General features: G+C 43.2%; 1 protein-coding gene across 1 annotated transcript in view; it reads right to left on the reverse strand.

Annotated features, from left to right (window-relative positions):
• Nucleotides 1–8,906: 8,906 nt before the first annotated feature.
• The window catches only part of DOCK1 (dedicator of cytokinesis 1), a 1,311,419-nt gene continuing 1,299,605 nt past the window's right edge, over nucleotides 8,907–20,720 (reverse strand). The window contains exon 52 of the mRNA XM_078643512.1: nucleotides 8,907–9,651. Coding sequence (XP_078499638.1) covers nucleotides 9,556–9,651 — 96 coding nt within the window. The 3' untranslated portion in view covers nucleotides 8,907–9,555. The remainder of the gene's footprint in view (nucleotides 9,652–20,720) is intronic.

Here is a 20,720-nt window from a genome sequence, read left to right on the forward strand (position 1 = left end):
GTGGAGGAGAGACAGAGGAGAGACCGTGGAGAGAGAGAGACAGTAGAGAGAGTGGACAGAGTTGAGAGAGAGAGTGGAGAGAGTGGAGAGAGAGTAGAGACTGACTGACTCAGAGACTGAATACTGACTGACCGAGAGACTGACTGAGAAACTGACTGAGAGAGAGAGTGACTGACAGAGAGAGTGACTGACAGAGAGAGAGACTGATTGAGAGTGAGACTGACTGACTGACTGAAACTGACTGAGGTAGAGAGAAACTGACTGAGAGAGAGAGGCAGAGACTGACTGACAGAGAGAGGCAGAGACTGACTGACAGAGATAGACTGATTGACTGTGAGAGAGACTGACTGACAGAGAGAGACTGACTGAGAGAGAGAGACTGACTGAGAGAGAGACTGACAGAGAGAGACTGGCTGAGAGAGAGACTGACTGAGAGAGAGACTGACTGAGAGAGAGACTGACTGAGAGAGAGACTGACAGAGAGAGAGACTGACAGAAATAGACTGACAGAGAGAGAGACTGACTAAGTGAGAGAGTCTGACAGACTGACAGAGACTGACTGACAGAGAGAGAGAGACTGACTGACTGGGGTAGAGAGAGAATGACTGACTGAGAGAGACTGACTGACTGGGAGAGAGAGAGAGACTGATTGGGGGAGAGAGAGAGACTGACTGACTGAGAGAGAGACTGACTGACTGAGAGAGAGACTGACTGACTGAGAGAGAGACCGACTGACAGAGACTGACAGAGAGAGAAAGAGACTGAGAGACTGACAGAGAAAGAAAGACTGACCAACAGAGAGAGAGACTCACAGAGAGAGACTGACTGACTGACAGAGAGACTGACTGACTGACAGAGAGACTGACTGACAGAGAGAGAGACTGACTAAGAGAGGGAGACTGACTGACTGACAGAGAGACTGACTGACTAAGAGAGACTGATTGAGAGAGAGAGACTGACAGAGAGAGAGACTGACTGACAGAGAGAGAGACTGAGACTCTGACAGAGAGAGAGAGACTGACTGACAGAGAGAGAGACTGACTAAGAGAGACTGACTGAGAGAGACTGACTGAGAGAGACTGACTGACAGAGAGAGAGCAAGAGACTGACTAAGAGAGACTGACTAAGAGAGACTGAATGACAGAGAGTGATAGACTGACTGACGGAGAGAGAGAGACTGGCTGACAGAGAGAGACTGACTGACTGACAGACTGACAGAGAGAGAGAGAGAGAGAGACTGACTGACTGACTGACAGAGAGAGTGACTGACTAAGAGAGACTGAATGACAGAGAGAGATAGACTGACTGTGAGAGAGAGTGACAGACACACAGAGAGAGAGAGACTGTGATGGAATTGGGGTCACAGTGTATATGAAGCTATGCAATGCCTCTTAAGATTGCTATTGTCTAATAAAAATAAAAATGTATTATCAAAATGTGCTCTTTGTAGTTACATCTGCTTTTGAAATACTGCATTGTCGCTTTGTCTAATGTTTTAAAACGGAAACGAGAAGGAGCAGTGGATGCACTTTTGTCAAAACTGAACGATGAGTGGCCCCGATGTTGTATATCATGACAGGAGTCTGCATCAGGAAACCCACCTAGAATTGAGCAAACTTCCCCGGCGTACTGATGGCAGGGACCCTGTAATGAATGGACCACCACCTATGATAGCCTGCTGGCAGACTAAGCCCAACTTTTGACTCCACCATCCAGTGTTACTTATAACGGCTGGATTGGTGACAGTGGCGTAACAATCGCCCACATCCCCTGCAGTATGGCGGGTCGCTGGCCTGAGTGCTCTAGACTAGCACGGAGAATCGGAGGGGGGCCCCTTCCATGTAGTTTGCAGGGGGGCCCCCTCATGTTTCGTTACGCCACTGTCAGGATTCAAGCAAGCCGGGCCGACGACGGCTGAAATGCCAGAAACCGGTCCCCGGAAGCTTGTTTCCTTCCCAGTATAAGAATTGGCTTGGTAGTTTGGTTTGCCCTGTTCCCATCATGCACTGGGACAGGAACAGACTAATTTGCATGTAGCCAGGTTCTGAGCTGGGATGGTGCAGTGAGCTAAAAAACGGTGATGGATCAAGCCCTGATCTTTGGACTGGGTAAGAGTGGTCTGCTTAATTCAGACACTCTGTTCATCACCACCCCCTTTTCTGAATCATTTTGTCCACCATAAGCGTGGAAGGGTATACTCAGATGTGAGTCCCTTGCTCATTGCACCATCAGGATTCAAGCAAGCCGGGCCGACGACGGCTGAAATGCCAGAAACCGGTCCCCGGAAGCTTGTTTCCTTCCCAGTATAAGAATTGGCTTGGTAGTTTGGTTTGCCCTGTTCCCATCATGCACTGGGACAGGAACAGACTAATTTGCATGTAGCCAGGTTCTGAGCTGGGATGGTGCAGTGAGCTTAAAAACGGTGATGGATCAAGCCCTGATCTTTGGACTGGGTAAGAGTGGTCTGCTTAATTCAGACACTCTGTTCATCACCACCCCCTGTTCTGAATCATTTTGTCCACCATAAGCGTGGAAGGGTATACTCAGATGTGAGTCCCTTGCTCATTGCACCATCAGGATTCAAGCAAGCCGGGCCGACGACGGCTGAAATGCCAGAAACCGGTCCCCGGAAGCTTGTTTCCTTCCCAGTATAAGAATTGGCTTGGTAGTTTGGTTTGCCCTGTTCCCATCATGCACTGGGACAGGAACAGACTAATTTGCATGTAGCCAGGTTCTGAGCTGGGATGGTGCAGCGAGCTAAAAAACGGTGATGGATCAAGCCCTGATCTTTGGACTGGGTAAGAGTGGTCTGCTTAATTCAGACACTCTGTTCATCACCACCCCCTTTTCTGAATAATTTTGTCCACCATAAGCGTGGAAGGGTATACCCAGATGTGAGTCCCTTGCTCATTGCACCATCAGGATTCAAGCAAGCCGGGCTGACGGAGGCTGAAATGCCAGAAACCGGTCCCCGGAAGCTTGTTTCCTTCCCAGTATAAGAATTGGCTTGGTAGTTTGGTTTGCCCTGTTCCCATCATGCACTGGGACAGGAACAGACTAATTTGCATGTAGCCAGGTTCTGAGCTGGGATGGTGCAGTGAGCTAAAAAACGGTGATGGATCAAGCCCTGATCTTTGGACTGGGTAAGAGTGGTCTGCTTAATTCAGACACTCTGTTCATCACCACCCCCTTTTCTGAATCATTTTGTCCACCATAAGCGTGGAAGGGTATACTCAGATGTGAGTCCCTTGCTCATTGCACCATCAGGATTCAAGCAAGCCGGGCCGACGATGGCTGAAATGCCAGAAACCGGTCCCCGGAAGCTTGTTTCCTTCCCAGTATAAGAATTGGCTTGGTAGTTTGGTTTGCCCTGTTCCCATCATGCACTGGGACAGGAACAGACTAATTTGCATGTAGCCAGGTTCTGAGCTGGGATGGTGCAGTGAGCTAAAAAACGGTGATGGATCAAGCCCTGATCTTTGGACTGGGTAAGAGTGGTCTGCTTAATTCAGACACTCTGTTCATCACCACCCTCTTTTCTGAATCATTTTGTCCACCATAAGCGTGGAAGGGTATACTCAGATGTGAGTCCCTTGCTCATTGCACCATCAGGATTCAAGCAAGCCGGGCCGACGACGGCTGAAATGCCAGAAACCGGTCCCCGGAAGCTTGTTTCCTTCCCAGTATAAGAATTGGCTTGGTAGTTTGGTTTGCCCTGTTCCCATCATGCACTGGGACAGGAACAGACTAATTTGCATGTAGCCAGGTTCTGAGCTGGGATGGTGCAGTGAGCTAAAAAACGGTGATGGATCAAGCCCTGATCTTTGGACTGGGTAAGAGTGGTCTGCTTAATTCAGACACTCTGTTCATCACCACCCCCTTTTCTGAATCATTTTGTCCACCATAAGCGTGGAAGGGTATACTCAGATGTGAGTCCCTTGCTCATTGCACCATCAGGATTCAAGCAAGCCAGGCCGACGACGGCTGAAATGCCAGAAACCGGTCCCCGGAAGCTTGTTTCCTTCCCAGTATAAGAATTGGCTTGGTAGTTTGGTTTGCCCTGTTCCCATCATGCACTGGGACAGGAACAGACTAATTTGCATGTAGCCAGGTTCTGAGCTGGGATGGTGCAGTGAGCTAAAAAACGGTGATGGATCAAGCCCTGATCTTTGGACTGGGTAAGAGTGGTCTGCTTAATTCAGACACTCTGTTCATCACCACCCCCTTTTCTGAATCATTTTGTCCACCATAAGCGTGGAAGGGTATACTCAGATGTGAGTCCCTTGCTCATTGCACCATCAGGATTCAAGCAAGCCGGGCCGACGACGGCTAAAATGCCAGAAACCGGTCCCCGGAAGCTTGTTTCCTTCCCAGTATAAGAATTGGCTTGGTAGTTTGGTTTGCCCTGTTCCCATCATGCACTGGGACAGGAACAGACTAATTTGCATGTAGCCAGGTTCTGAGCTGGGATGGTGCAGTGAGCTAAAAAACGGTGATGGATCAAGCCCTGATCTTTGGACTGGGTAAGAGTGGTCTGCTTAATTCAGACACTCTGTTCATCACCACCCCCTTTTCTGAATCAAGGCTATGGAGGGAAGGCTTGGTAGCCTCCCCGCTTTGCCTACGCTGTGGGCGAGATGATGGTACTTTCTTTCACACAGTTTGGCAATGTGAGGTGATTGTGTGATTTTGGCAAAGAGTGTTGTCATGCTTGTCGGAGGTCCTAGGATGGGACCTTCCTTACTCACCCAAACTGGTACTCCTGCACACTACGGAAGGGATTGGAGGCAATATATACAAACGTCACCTGATGCTTCTGGGCTTTACTGTAGCTAAACGTGACATTGCACGACATTGCAAAGCCAATGCCTCAACCCCCCCGAAGAGCATGGAAGAATGGATTGGACTTTAATGTGGGTCTAGAACTCCCTATTTTTAAAGCCAGGGGATGTCCGCGAAAACACACAAAGATATGGAAATGGTGGGCTGAATATAGAGGTCTTTCTTTAGAACCTGCCTCGCTTTGTGTCGACACACACTGAAGATAGAATGTTGAAATGTAGTTCAGGAATAATTCTGCATAGTCTGGATTATTATTATTATTATTTTTTATGATGGAAGCAGATGTCACTTGTGGGAGAGGGCTCACTGACAGTGCATCAAGGGGGAGGGAGTGGGTGGTTGTTATATTTGTTTGTTGTTATTTTTGTTGATTTATATTTTGTATCTCATGAATGTCAATGCCTTTATTATGTCATATATGTGGCAGAAGCTCTCTGGGTTACAGAGCTCTGCAGAGTATTCGTTGTTTGACACAATAAAATTTGCTTTAAAAAAAAGATTGTGGATGAGTCAAAGAAGCCATTGTTAGTGGAGAAGTGTATGCACTTTAGCACTGGTTAGCAGTAGTTAAGCGCTCAAAGTTCTAAAGCCAACAAACGGAATACAACAAAAGGGGGAGGTAAACAGGCAAAAATGTTGGGGAAGACCACCCTAAGGGTGACAGGTCTAACACACCTATATGTTATCTTTTCAAATAAGTAGGTTTTGGCACTTAAGAGTACCTCCACAAACCAGTTGTATTGAATCTCAGTTTGATTTACACATACATGTATTTTTGCACCTAACTGAGATTTTTTTTTATACAAGATTGTTCACACTGATCATGTTGAAGCAATGGTTATTTTGTACCAAAATGTCATTTTTGCAGTTACATGAGATACAGCAACCCTGCTTAATGTGCTCCATGGTGAGCTTTACAACCAAACATGAGTTCCATGTAAATGTGATTTTGCAGATACACGTCATTTGAACTCCTTGAAGGTTTCCACACTCGTTGATTTTGCTTTTAAGTGTGCTCTCAACCAAATGAAAGGACACACTGATGCACAACTTAACACCTTAGGAGCTTTGTAAATATACCTCCCCAGTGCTGCGCTGTCCATTATCCAGTGCTGAATGGACGTCCAACGGTCGCACGCAGCACTGGGGAGGTAGTGCCCGTGACGACCGTTGGCCGACGGCAGCACTTAAAGGGTTAAAGACCTAATATGACATTTTAATACCTATGTGTCTCTCTTTGTACTGGGTGACACCAGTTGCAATCTATGGCTGTGCCAAACAGAAGCTGCTAATCAAGTCATTTAAAAGCCACCAAACCTAAAAAAGACAACTCTTTCCACTTCAAACTCCAGGATGTATGCAGCAAAACCTCGGACATTCAGTTCTATCGGGCCCACCCAAATGTAAGTCAAATAACCCAAATGCCAAACCCTGGCAGCTAACCTGTCAACTTTAATCAATATAAATTCAAAAGAATGAATGGACTACATTAAAACTAAGAACATACACTCCAGGGCGAAAACACAATTTATTTTCTCCTTAGTCTCACGAAGCACATACATTCCTTATGGGAAGAAAAAGCTATCTCCAATTACCATCACCAGAAATCGATATCTTAAAAGCTTCCATTATGGGCAAGGGGCATTGAAACAGACATAATGTTTACATACTTTGCCATGATTACCTCCCCGTTCTTCCTCTCCCCATCTCCTCGTTGTTACCAACACAGTCCTCTGGGAATTACATCAGACATCATAATGCAAACATGACTTGAATTCAAGGGCCATTATCTGCAATAAAAAAGCACTGACACAGACAAATATACTGTCAACAGATTTACAGCCCACTTGATCACCCCCAGCGCTAAATACAACAATCCCCTGTCAACCTGTCAATAGGGGAGAGGATGTAGCCCTATGGCTAAATCAGTCGACCTCGAAGCTGAGGAACCGGGTTCGAGCCTCGGCAACAATGCTCAACATCCTCTGATTCTGGGCAAATCACTTAATCTCCCTGTACCTAACAAAAATGAATGTGTCCATCTGTAACGAAACTGGTGCTCATGTAAAGCTCTCTGATACCCGATGTCTCGGGTCTAATTCATGCTATAGAAAACTCTTTAAAAAAAAATTAAATCCCGGTCCACTCCAGCTGAACTAAAATAACAGCACAAAAATGGAGCCTCTGCAGGAGTATGCAACCACCTATTTAGAATAATTCACACTAGGGGTGTGATCACTAACCTGATACTTCATTACAACCAAGTCCAACTGACCATACCGAAATTCTCCTTTATGCTCTCTAAATGAACTGCTTTGCATCACACTGAAGCTGGATAACCTGCACACAATGATATAAGGTCTGCAAACCAAAATTCCATCTCTCTTTCCCGCACTCTCCCCAGAGGAACTGCTCTCCTATCCTACATTGTACCTCATTAGACACACCAACTTCTCAAGAGGCCAACAAGCAAACTGACCCCAGGGCTTCACAGAATTCATCAAGGCACATTACTGCTAACAAACCTCAAAAATCTGGGTACTCAAATAAAGGTTTCGACAATATATCCTATCACCACAATCTCCTCAGAAGGACTTCCTAAATTTAAAGATGAATCTGCCCAAGCAACTGCAGAAGAATCATCGCATGTCTCTCAACCAAGCCACCTGCATCCTACATGTTGCATCAAAACTACACTCATGAACTGGAGGTGTGTGGTATCTATTGCAACTTCCCATCTACCCAAATTTAAGACTTTAACTTTAAATTTGTTACACTCAGAGAGACCTAATTAGGCTCATCTACCATACAAAAAACACTACGGTAAGGGGGGACCTTAGGGGAGTTTAAAGACCAAGCTCTGAGTACAATCCCCAAGAACCTATTAACAACAGAAGTAACAGAGGGTCTCGAAATAAAATGCCCAGAAATAACAACAGGTCAACCACAACCATGCACCCACAGTGATATGCCACAGAAGTTCTCAGCAAGATGCGAGAAATACCCATCAGTCACCATACGGATCCGCCCTTCATCATTTGGGATTTTATCCGTACCACCCGTCTGAGAAAATCGGTGCCACACACAAAGGTCAACCCGGTGGTAAGGGGGTTCCTAAGTGGATGGTGGCAATGACAGTGAGGTATGCCACTCGATGTTAATGAGTGGACAAAAACATGGGACTGGGGTGTGCAGTGTAGAAAAAGGGGTGAAAGGGTGAAGAAACCAAACTAGGAGTGCATTAAAATTGGTTTGAAAAAAGGCACTTAACAATAGTTTATTCGGTGTGTGCCTGACATACCAACGTTAAAAATCGATTTGATCCAAGGCTGTCAAGTTATGTAGACGGCCTGAGGTGAAAAAAGGTCAACTAGTTTCTGCAAATAAGGGACTCTTGTGTCTTTGCATTCATCAGGACCAACAATAAAATAAGAACTACTGCACCAAGTGAATTTAATAAAGTGAAGGAAAGCACCGGGAAAACAAAAAAGTGAACATTGTCACCTGAAAGCTCCGGGTGCCCTTACAGTCTGGGTTAATCCCTCAATCTGTAAGGTAGACTGGCCTCACCCCACCTGGCAGCGGCTCAGGGGAAGATGAAGCACCGCTCTCTCCGTCGGTACTTCGGGGCCGGCGTCCTGGCCATCTACCATACCACTGTCTGACCTCTAGCTTACAATATCCTCTATATAAATAGAAGAGAAAAAACCTCAATAGCAGAGAAGTAACTGGTGGAGGAGTAACTGGTGTCATACAGCACCACAGCAAACCTAGGAAGTAAAGAATATGTATAGACATATGAATCACAGAAATATACAGTTCACAAAGAAATACATTTATGTGTTTGCATCCATTAGCATAAAAAAGCCAGAGCGGCTAGCTTTGTCAAAGCTTGCTCTGTAGTACTTCTTCAGTACTTTTCGCCTGGTAGTCCTACGCTACCAGTACACTGAAACATAAATATGATCACATAAGCAACTTACATTTCAGGACCTAAAGGTTTAACTGAAGAGTTCTAAAATCGTACGGCGAAAACAAACAAGAATAGAAAATAGAAATTACCATTTATTATTCCAAAACACATTTATTGTTGCAGCAGTTCATATATTCAGACAAAAGAGGAACATGGCACGGTGGGAGAAAACATAATAAACTGTGCTAATATGCAAGGGAACGGTAAATTAGAAAAAATATGTTGGCAGTTAAGAATATTCCAGGACTCGCTTTTATTAAAAAGATGCTGGACCTAAACCATTTCATCTGTTTAAAAGTTAGGGCCATCATTTGCAGGCATTTTAATGGCAAAGCTTCCCGACCTAAAAAGAAACATCTAAAAAATCTAAAAACCATATACAAACGTCTGTACAAAATGATGAGACAACCATAACCAGGTCACTCTCAGTTAATTCCATAACGCCTACAATATCATTTACATTGCATTAAAAAATCCACTTTAGCAGTCTTATTTAACCAGTTCAGTAATCATTCGTGAGAACCATACTCGACATCCCCCTCATAAATTAGTATGAACAAACCGGGAACTCATTTAGAATTCGCCTATCCTTTGAAAGTACAGGACGGGCTGCAGTTTGGTAAGAACCATTAAATTGAGTGTTAGACACCACAGGCTAGAATGAGGTAAACAATGTATTTTTACGAATATCCAGGGGACAACAGTGTTAGATTTTTGTTTTAAAGTGTTTTCTTGACACGTCACTGCACAATGCCGGAGTCCGTCGACACCTGTTTCCGAGCGGTCTTTGGAGGAGGTGGAGGCGGAGTTTTGCTGGGTAATGGCGGTGGAAGATGCTGAAAAATATGAATTTTGAATATAAATTAACGCCAGTAATATATGGAATATAAAATGGTTTTAACAAACGTTAGATTGCATACGAGAGAATCGGGTAGCAAATAGAAAATGGGTCCCACTAATTGTTGCCTCCGAGTTCATCCCCAAAAATGTAAGTTCCCTGGTTCAGGCTTGCGTGTGGCTATTTTCTAACGGTATAGATTTTATTGATGACTCTGACCCATTCCTCACGTCTTATTGATCAGCCAGTGCAAGGCCCCAACGTATGTCAACGTAAGCAGGACTTCTAGGGCCCCATAAATATAACAAGTGTCATGCCTAGGAGTGTATTGGTTGCAATGGCTCTTTATTACATGGCACTCCCAGAGCACAGTAGTTGGGGGTTCCAGTCCAATGCCTCAATTGCTTGCCACACATAATGCTCATACGCATTTCAGAAAAGTCAAATAAATACATTATTTGCACGTCCTTATTTCCTTAAAGTACTGCTAGACAGACATTGGGCGTTGGCCTTTCTTTATGAAGTGCTTCTTTCATAAACCAAAACATATTTTACACTTAAATACTTAGTATACACGCTCACATTTATTAATTTTTAGGAAGAAAAAAATACCTCGTCTAGTGGTGTTAACATTTCCTTTACAAAGTACAGGCTTAAAATTCTCTAGAAATACGAAAATGTCAAAAGCTTTAAAATAATAACACACTGTAAATTCACAAAGGTCCCAGTGAAATAAGAAAAAAGCAGCTTTCATCTTTCTCCCTTTCATGCATGCAATGTATACGTTTTCAACACTTGAATAAATTCACTGAGGCAACATTTCATTTTCAAGTATTTCCTAGGAGCCAAAGAACAATTATCAGAAAACTCTCTAAACGCGTTCACATCATTCCGAAAACTGACTAGCAATTGTGAGGTGAAAATTGCCTTTTAGGGCTGCATAGGAGATTTATATGGAATTGTTATTCCTTTGAATATATAGAAGATCAGATGAACAGGAGTACGTGCAACCAAATTCCGGATTTGTGTTCTGGTCCATTTCTAGGATTCTGCTTGTAGTAAGTGAAGGGTATTGTCGCACACTAGATTGCAAGCAAAACTTAATGTTATTTGGGCATTGATTCACATGCCTATCCTTATGCAGGACAAAAAGGTGCCAGCAAAAAAATACATTGTTAGAAGCCTGCTCTTGCACTGTGTTCACCTATCATTGATGCTCACATACACTCTCAAATCGTATATGTTATCAATCCAATTACGAATGTTTCCGAGGCACTTGTTTCATCTAAATATTGGGGCATAAAGGCTTCGTAATAGAGACAACTGTACCTAGGATCTATCTAAATTGTTGATCTTCTTATCAGACTTGATGGAACGCGTTATGCTTCCATCATTCATAAATAGACGTCTAATAGAAAGACCTGGAATTTTATTTTTAAAATGTACTACAAATCATTGCATTTATACCATTAAATCTTTTTGGTATGAAGAAATCTCTGGAATTTATCTTTTCTTCAGATTAAACACAGTGGCGGCTTCTCTGCTTTAAGAGCAGTGCAGCAGAAAAGTAAAATGATAATGACCGGGTTATTATAATTTTATTTTTCACCACAGGCTGGGTTATGGCGGGGCGGGTCTGGGGTTACGGGTGGAGGAGCGGTTTGCCTGCTCCAAGTGTGCATGAATGCTTGGCCGCCCTCTTCGGCCGATCAAGCAGTCATGCACACTTTGCATCTTCCGCACCAGCCTGGTGAGGAACGTGCAAAGCCTCACAGTCCCTGTCTGAGCGTCGAACTACGATGCTCAGACCAATCACAACGCATTGCAGCATTGTGATTGGCTTAGGGGAGGGAGCCTGCATGCTTCCTAATTCCTTCCGCTACGGAAGCAGAGGAGAAGGCGGCTGAAGGGACTGAAGGGGAGAGATGGCCGGCAGCAGAAGATAAGTGGATTTTTTTTTTTTATTGTCTCCCCTCGATTTGTCTTAGAGGTATAGCAAAGAAAGACCATTATTTTGATAGTATGCACTCTTTCAATCAAGGGGTGGGAGAATTTTCTGGGTGAGTTTCTAAACATGTGAGATGGATGAACTTCCACCTGCGGTTCAGAATTGCAGTCACTCAGAAGGAAGAAAAATATGCCTCAACCCAACACGGTTGCTTATGGAAGCACTAAGGAGCCTGGCAAAATAATGACTTTGAAAATTACATTATGGTAATTACATTGCCTAGAAGCCTGAAAGATTACTTGAAACCAACTTCCCCAACAGACAAACCTGTGGACTGCATCCGCCTAGCACTTTAGCAGGCAGGCCTACTCACATGTTCCCAATGCATTACAAATTGGTTGCAAGAACTTTCAGGGACTAGGTAATGTAATATACTGTTATTAAACTTATTACATTGCCTTGTCTCTGACAGTGCTTTCAGCACAAGTGTTCCTTGTTCTTTTCATTCGACAGTGCGTGGAACGAGGAATACTTTTGCTGCAGTGCATTCAATCTGAGACAGCTGGATGTGAAACCAGAGAAAATTGGGGGAATTGACCAGGGTTTTGCACTTGCTTACTGAAGAACTCCTAAAAATTGCCCACACAATTCCTCAATTCTACCACTAAATCACTTGCAAAATCTTCTAATCTCTAGAACTGTTCACAAATTAGATTGTATCTTACCATTATCCTTCTGTACAAAGGGGACTTTCATCATAATCTTAAATCCCTCTCCATGAATACTCACACCAATATATTTGATATTGTGATTTCTTCCTTCCTATCATGGACATCCCCCCTTCAAAAATCCACTTGCACCCTCCCCCTTCTCAAACACATACATAAACAATGATGAACTCTTCATTACTGTCTCATCAACCAATTCCTGTAAAGTAAAATATATGAGGGAACAGCAGCCATAAAGGCCAAACAGCATATCAACCACCATATTTGCTTCAAGTCTGGAAGCCCACATTTCACCCTAATGCAGGATTGAAACTGCAAAGGTACAGATACCTGATAACACCATAAAATTACCTAACGATGGAAACCGCTCTATACTGGTGCTCTTTGAACTATCAACAGACTGTGACACAATTAAACAAAAGGTACATGAACATCTCTAAGACTGTTCTTGATTAGTTCATTCCATTCTTCATTTCATTGTGAATGGATATCAAAGGTGATGGGTGAATTTCTCCAGGAGGCACTCACCTGTCAAATGCAAGTGTCTCATACTTGCACTCAGGATTTTTGGTCTAGCCACAGGAAACATCTGACCCCTGTGAAGCCAATAATATGTACTCCCTCTTCAATAAACTGATGACAGATAGCAGTTCACAAAGAACTACTTGATGGTAATCCATTGCCTCAAATCATCCCCAAACCCTATTCAGAAATTAATGCCTGTTGCCTCTTTGAAATTGTATGTTTTAGCTGCTTATCCCATAATAGCTGTCCAATATGAATCTTTTTAGCTTTTCTCCCCCCGCCAAACACTCTGCCTAGTTCCTTTGCTGCCATATGGGTGCCTTATAAACTAACTGTCTGAAAAGAAATACCAACAATTATTGGATCAATTGAGCATTCTAAAAAGACTAAAACAATTCCTGTCTGCTGAGAATAATTATTTGTACTACTAGAGAACATTTCTCATGTCTCACAATAACAATGGCAAAGCAGTTCACACCACATTTTGGAATCAATCCACTTAAAGCTGCTGTACTTAGCGCCACCTGCGGTCACCTATCAACCGAAATTCCCACGTCACAATGCCTCTGAGAAAAGTTAACTAACTCCCACTCACATTAAATTTAAGACTGACTGTGACAATACAAACAAAAACACAAACAAAACTTGGGGTCTCTGTAATCCACCAGCAACAGGGTACTTATTATAGAAGAAAGCACAAGGCATGGTAAATAGCCATCATAAAATGGTGGACACCCCTGTAAATGTCTGCTGGGAATGATTTAGAGGTCGGTAGACAAAGTAGTGTCAGAGGCCGTTACTTCCACCACCTGAGAGTACTCTGCTCACTGAATTTAGAGATGACCTCTAGCCCTCCAGTCATCTCTGTATATTGAAAGGAACCAATATCATGGTGGTTTCCTTCATTTCTATAGAAAATTTAGTCCATGCCCGCCAATAGTTTTGATGGTTATACACCAAACTTTATGCATTTTTTGTTTTTCAAAAACAAATTCCCACAGTGGGAGTTTAAGTTTGGAAAACAAAAAAATGAATGACCGCCACCCAGTTTGGAGCTTCCTCCCACGGTATGGGTGTCATTATTGGTTTTATCCTGTCCCTGACACAGTGAAAAAAAAGGTATTACATTGTCCACCTTAAATAGGGAGGACAGTGTAACGTCCTTCTTCCTCATTTGGGGGATAAGAAGTATTCTATTGAGGGAGCCAACAAAGGCTCAGTCAACGGACACTTTCTGACTATAAATGGGACAAATGGAAAGAGGCAGAGCACACCGTCGCATTTGCAAGGGAGTAATCTCTCCACCAAACTCTAAATTAGGGCCTAAATGTCTTATAACCTCTTCTGAAGGTCAGCAGCGAGCACAAAGAGGTCAAATAAAGGTCAGAAACTAGCAGAAAGAGGCAGAATAAAGGTCAGAAGAAAAGTAGAAAGAAGCAAAATAAAAGGTCAGAAGCTAGCACAAAGAGGTAGAATAAAGGTAAGAAGGGAGCAAAAAGAGGCAAAATAGGGGTCAGACACCAGCATCAAGAGGCAGAATAAAGGTCAGAAAGAGGCAAAATAAAGTTCAGGGCGAGCAGAAAGAGGCAAAATAACTGGCAGAATGAGCAGGAAGAGGCAATATAGAGATGAGAAATGATCAGAAAGAGGCCATATAGAGGTCAGATTGAGCAGAAAGAGGCAGAATAAAGGTCAGAAACTAGCAGAAAGAGGCAGAATCAAGGTAATAAAAAAGCAGAGGGAGGCTAAATAAAAGGCCAGAAGCGAGCAGCAAGAGGCAGAATAAAGGTCAGGAGTGAGCAGAAAGAGGCAAAATAGAGGTTAGGAGAGAAGAGGCAGAAAAACTAGCGGTTAACTAGCAGAGGAGACACAAAACTGAAGGCAGGAGGAAGTAGCAGACTGCAGGCAAGCTGGACAGGAGGATGGTCACAGGGGGAGCTGGTACAAGGACCTGCTCCCATGTGGCCCCCTACCTTTTTTACCACACACCCATTGACAGACTCACTCATATACTCACACACACAAACCAACTGAGAGAGAGACGCACACACAGACCGATTCAGACACTCACTCACACACCCACTCACAGACCCAAAGACTCACACACCCACTTACAGACCCATTGAGACCCATGCATAGATCCACTCAGATAGTCCTGCACCCACTCACAGACCCACTCAGACACTCATGTTCCCATTCACAGACCCACTCAGACCCAGTCAAACACACACACTCACTCACTCACCCACTCAGAGACTCATCCATCCACTCACTGACCTTCAAAGACACTTGTGCACCCATTCACAGACCCAGTCAGAGACTCACACACCCACTCACAGACCTACTCAGACACTAATGCACTTACTCACATACCTATTCAGACCCATCAGAGACTCATGCACTTACAATCCCACTCAGATATTCATGCACTCCCTCACGGACCTAGTCACACATCCACTCAAGACACACTTAGACACTTACGCACCCACTCACTCACAGACCTACCCAATCAAATCAATCAAATCAAGTTTTATTCGGGTGTATGAAGAAACATCCATAAAAGCACAGTATAATACATGTACACAATTTCTAATAAAAAGCTTTTTTTTTTTTTAAATGACAAGACCTACTCAGATATTCACACACCTACTGAAAGACCCACTCAGACACTAAAACCCACTTACAGGCTTACTGAGAGACTCATGCATTCACTCAAACACTCACTGTCAAGGGTTAGAGGTTACATTTAGGAAATAAAATTCACACAACCTTAGGCATTCACTTAAAAAGCCAAAAGTTACAGGGACATTATAGTTAGGAAACAACATTAAAAAAGAATCTTAGAAATTTACAGAAACAAAGGTTATGGGGACACTATAGTCATGAAATAGAAATAAAAAACACCTTAGAAATTCACTCAAAAAACAAAGGGTACAAGGACATTATAGTTAGGCTCAGATTTCACTCATACAAACCCAGTAAAATTCAGCAGTTATAATTAGCTGAGCTAACTTTAACTTGTGCTCCTACAATGCACTGCTTATGACCTCACATATTACTCAGGACATGGTCAGTGACATCACGGATGACATCTCAAATGACATCACTGATGACATCATTCACAGAAGTACTCACACACCCATTCACACCCCTATAACATTTCTCTTACACCAACTCACATGCCCACACAACCACTCACATACCCATTCACAGACCCATACAAGCACTCACACAGGCACTTACACAGCTATAGAGCCACTCACACAACCACTCACTCACAGAGCTACGCAAACAAAAACCTGTCTGGTATTTTACTGCTCATTTCATTCCACACATATATATAATATAACAAATGAACAAATAACATTACACCTACAACATGCCAGGGCTATTGTCTGTGTCAATGGTTGATAGTTGCATAAGGTAAATAAGCAACAACTATGGCTTCATTGTATGTAATATTGAAAATGTATATGCTCTCGTAGGAGAGATTGTGGTGTAATGGCTAGAGTTGCTGACTTTGGTGCTAGGGACGCAGTTTTAAGCCTGGTGTCGGATCAACATCCAGTATTTCAAAAAATGTATATGTCCATATGTAATGTAACTCGTGCTCATGTAAAGCACTCCAATTCCTTCGGGCCTATGTAGTGCCACATAAAACTGCAAATGTTTGAGCTTCTTAAAATATATCACACACATAATATATACATCCTTCAAAGATGCCCCAGCTTTAGGATTCCCACAGTCCCCTGCGCCTTTTGAAATAATCACCTGGCCTCCGGTGTGCCTTTTCATCGCTCATTTTAATGCGGTGCACGCTGGGACATGCAGTTTATTTCCAATTAATTATTACCTTCCAGTAGGTTTGTGTGCAGAAAAACGTTTCAAAGACCAATTCCAGCCCTCCAGTGGGCCCCAGATTGGTATGTTCTGTTCCTCAATTAGTAGCTGGCTGCGCCGTCACACAATCCCTGCACAGTTCAGGAAAGACGAGCCATGTGCATGTTGATAGGGCGGTGCGAACTCTTCACGGCGGGACGCGCCGTGTGTAAATCTCCTTAAAAAATGCCCCAGCTTTAAGAGACGCACTCCTCCAGCCACGGATTTAGACAAAATCATTTTTTTACACAGGAGCAGGCAATACCATTCCAGTGTCTTTCTGTCCTCCTGCCTGACGCGTTTCAGAGCCTTCGTGCTCTTTCCTCAGAGGCATTTTTTCTGCATACACTTTTTAGGATTCCCACAGTCCCCTGCGCCTTTTGAAATAATCACCTGGCCTCCGGTGTGCCTTTTCATCGCTGATTTTAATGCGGTGCACGCTGGGACATGCAGTTTATTTCCAATTAATTATTACCTTCCAGTAGGTTTGTGTGCAGAAAAACGTTTCAAAGACCAATTCCAGCCCTCCAGTGGGCCCCAGATTGGTATGTTCTGTTCCTCAATTAGTATATATATATATACATACATTATGCTTACCATGCATGGTAAAGTGGTAAAGGCCTGTGGGAAGGTATGTGCATGGTTAAAGCTGTGTGGTAAAGGAACTGTGAGCTAATTCTCTTGTTGTGAAGGCTGTTTCCCCTCTGAACCACACCTGCACAATGCATCCTCAATGCAGGCCTTCCTATAACAATTCCCTTGTCAATGGCCTCCTCGATGATGACGCAGATCTCTGCATCTCAACCCCTCAGCCCTGCCACTGTGGAAAAACATCCTTGACACAGTATTTCGCAACACCCCGCAAAGCAGGTTTTAAGGTACTTGCTTTCAGCGGGCATTACTTGCTCCTTGTATCTGGCTCATGCTCCATCACGGTCTGTCTGAACTTGTCACTCTGACGCTGTCCTGGAGCGATCAGATAACCACAGTTGGCGCTTTGTGCTTTTAAGTGCTGTGTTTACTTTCTACTTTACTTTAAACTCATTTGTATGGCGCACGAATCATTCCCAGGGGGATCTCTCAGCGCCAGAGGGAGGAAGAAGACCACATGTAAAATAAAATCTTTGGAATAGCCAGGTCTTGAGCATTTTTTTAAATTGAGGAAAGTTAGGGCAGGCACGGATTTGATCAGGGAGCTTGTTCCAATGTTTGGGGCCAAATAAGAAAAGGCACGACCACCCATTTTAACTTTCCTTGTTCTCCAGCTGCAGAGCAAGCTGCGATTGCTAGATCTAAGCTATCTTCCAGGTTGATAACGTTCAATTTTATTAGTCAAGTAGGCCGTTCCCGTTCCGTGCAGGGACTTAAAAACCATGCATAGCAGCTTGAAGATAGCTCGCTTCCTAACAGGAAGCCAGTGTAGTTGGCGTAGGAGAGAAAGAGAGGGGGTTTGTGCTGATTTATTAAGGGCAAGATGAGCTGCCATGTTTTGCACGACCTGCAGTTTGGATAACAGGCTTTCCCTTATTCCTACCAACAAAGAGTTGCCATAATCAAGGCAACTGATTATGAGTGACTGAATGAGGGCCTTTCTGGCAATTAACGGGATCCATGGGAAGATCTTCCTAAGCATCCGCATGGTCCCGAACAAGGTACCCGCAAGCATCTTCATCTGTTCTTCCATCGATAGCTTATTGTCTCTTCTAACCCCTAGGTTCTGAGCCCACCCTCTTGGGGAAGGTGCTTCTCCTAGTTCTGATGGCCACCACTCAGGGGACCACCGTTCTTCTGCCTTGCCAAACAACAGAATCTCCGTTTTGGAGGAGTTAAGTTGCAGAAAGTTCTTCCTCGTCCAGCTAGCTATGCTAGTAATGCAGTTTATGAACTTAGCTTTAGTTACTGCAGGGTCGTTCTCAATGTGCACTATCAGCTCTGTATCGTCAGCGTAGGATATGGTTTCAAACCCACAGTACTTGATGATTGAGGTCAAAGGGGCAACATATAGATTGAATAATGTGGGGCTCGTTATAGAGCCTTGTGAAGCCCCCATATCCACTGGAGCTGTATGTGACACATAGGAGTCTAACTGGACGCATTGTGTTCTGTTTACTTAAAGCATTACATTCAATATCTCTAGTTCTGCTGACTTAATTTTTGTTATTTTGCTCTCAAATAATTTAATACACTTTACTCTATTTTTCTAAATTGGAGTGGTATTTTTCAGGTGTTGTGTTTTCACTTTATTACTTTTGAAGTACCGTATAAATACTTTACACGTTGCCTCTTAGTTAAGCCTACCAGAGGGTTAAGCTCAGGTATATTCGGGGTTTGCTTGTTTTTCACCCTGACAGAGATTCTGGATTCTACTTGAGTAGGGTTTCACCCCCTATCAACCCTACTTGCAGTACATTGAGGGTGCACGCCTCTTGAAGTAATAGTCAGAATGCAATTTTTTTCTGCCTAGTCGGTCCCAGAGAAATGAGTATGCCTCAGCAAATACAATTATTCGGTAAGCAAGGGCACGGATTGTTGCTCAACTGTCAAGGGCCCAGCAAATACATAACACTGCCCAACAGAAACAAATATTTGCCAAGGTGTGACATGAATGTCATTGCAACGTGTGCCAAGTAGGTCCGCAGATATTTTACAAACATGTGCGGTACAGTGACAAGCAGCTAACAGAAGCTGCAACTATACTTAGAGATGTGCTCGCCCTATTAAGGCATGAATCCGGATGAGGTATTCATTAGTCTACGAGGGCAACTTGTATTTCACAGCAAAACAACAAGTAAGTGATGTGTCTCGATTTAAAAGAGCACCACAAGGTTTCCACCACATATTGATTGTACAACTAAACGTAAAGATAAGATGACACCTTCTTCGAACTGCCTTGTACGCTGGATGGCAAGGCAGGTTAATATAAGAACAACGTTAGGAATTAATAATGTTTTGCACAGTAGGGAGCACAGTAGATCCCAACAATTACCATATGCCCAGGACCCCTATTTGGTTGAAACGTCATAGTGGATTCCTACTCCACATTGCCTTAGGAAGGAAAACACGCTGCTTTTTTGTGTGTCTACAGCACCCGTGCCCTTAGGTGGCATAAGGTCCAGCCTGTCTTTCCCCTCTTCAGAAGACAAAAGTGCATCAATCAAAATGGCGCGAGCTTTGTCAACACTGTGCAAAACTAAGCAAAATTCAGCATTTTACAATTTTCGAAAAACTTTACTAAACAGCTTGAGAGTCTTATAATTGCGAGAATGATTCCGCAGGTGAGTATTTATTGAATAAAATGGCAAGTGAAAGATTACAGAACAGATGCTGCCTGCCACTAAGTGTCCAGTAATGTGCATATTATTAGTGACTAAAATAACCGCCAAACGGTGGAAGTGCAATGAAAAACTTGAAATCCCACTGACAGGGTGAAAAAAACCGTAAGTGCTCTTTTGAGAAAGGTAATTTAGCAAACAACGAAATAATGGACAGGGGCGGTTTATTAATAATGCTGATCTGCAATTTACATTTTAGGACGTTAAGAGTTTAGCTTTTAACATCCTGCTTATCCACATCCTGTCAAAAAAAAAACAAACAGAATATTTAATTATTTCACATTTTTATGGCGTGCTTTTTCCAAAGCAACGTTTGAAACATAGAAAAGCATGTTTCAGAAAGCAACTAGTCAAGAATGGGAAATACATCTCTTCATTATTTGAAGTGTTTCTTGAATATGTTCTTTGATGTAGCAGAAACCGCATTGCATTTAAAATGCAAAATCACAGATGGTGCAAATGGTATCTTAAGAATCTGGGCGCAGATTCGAGTACCGTGATTTTATTTTTCAAACAGTGTTGTGTGCTTAGAGGTTGTGAGTGTGTTTTCTCTTCTGTTAAAGAAGGTTCAGACTATGCCCCCCAAATGTCTCACATGAGATGAACTTACAAAATTATCTTTTTATACAGCTAGCAAACCACAGGAAAAATCTGA

The sequence above is a fragment of the Lissotriton helveticus genome, chromosome 5_1 (genome assembly GCF_964261635.1).
Source record: "Lissotriton helveticus chromosome 5_1, aLisHel1.1, whole genome shotgun sequence".
Lineage (NCBI taxonomy): Eukaryota > Metazoa > Chordata > Amphibia > Caudata > Salamandridae > Lissotriton > Lissotriton helveticus.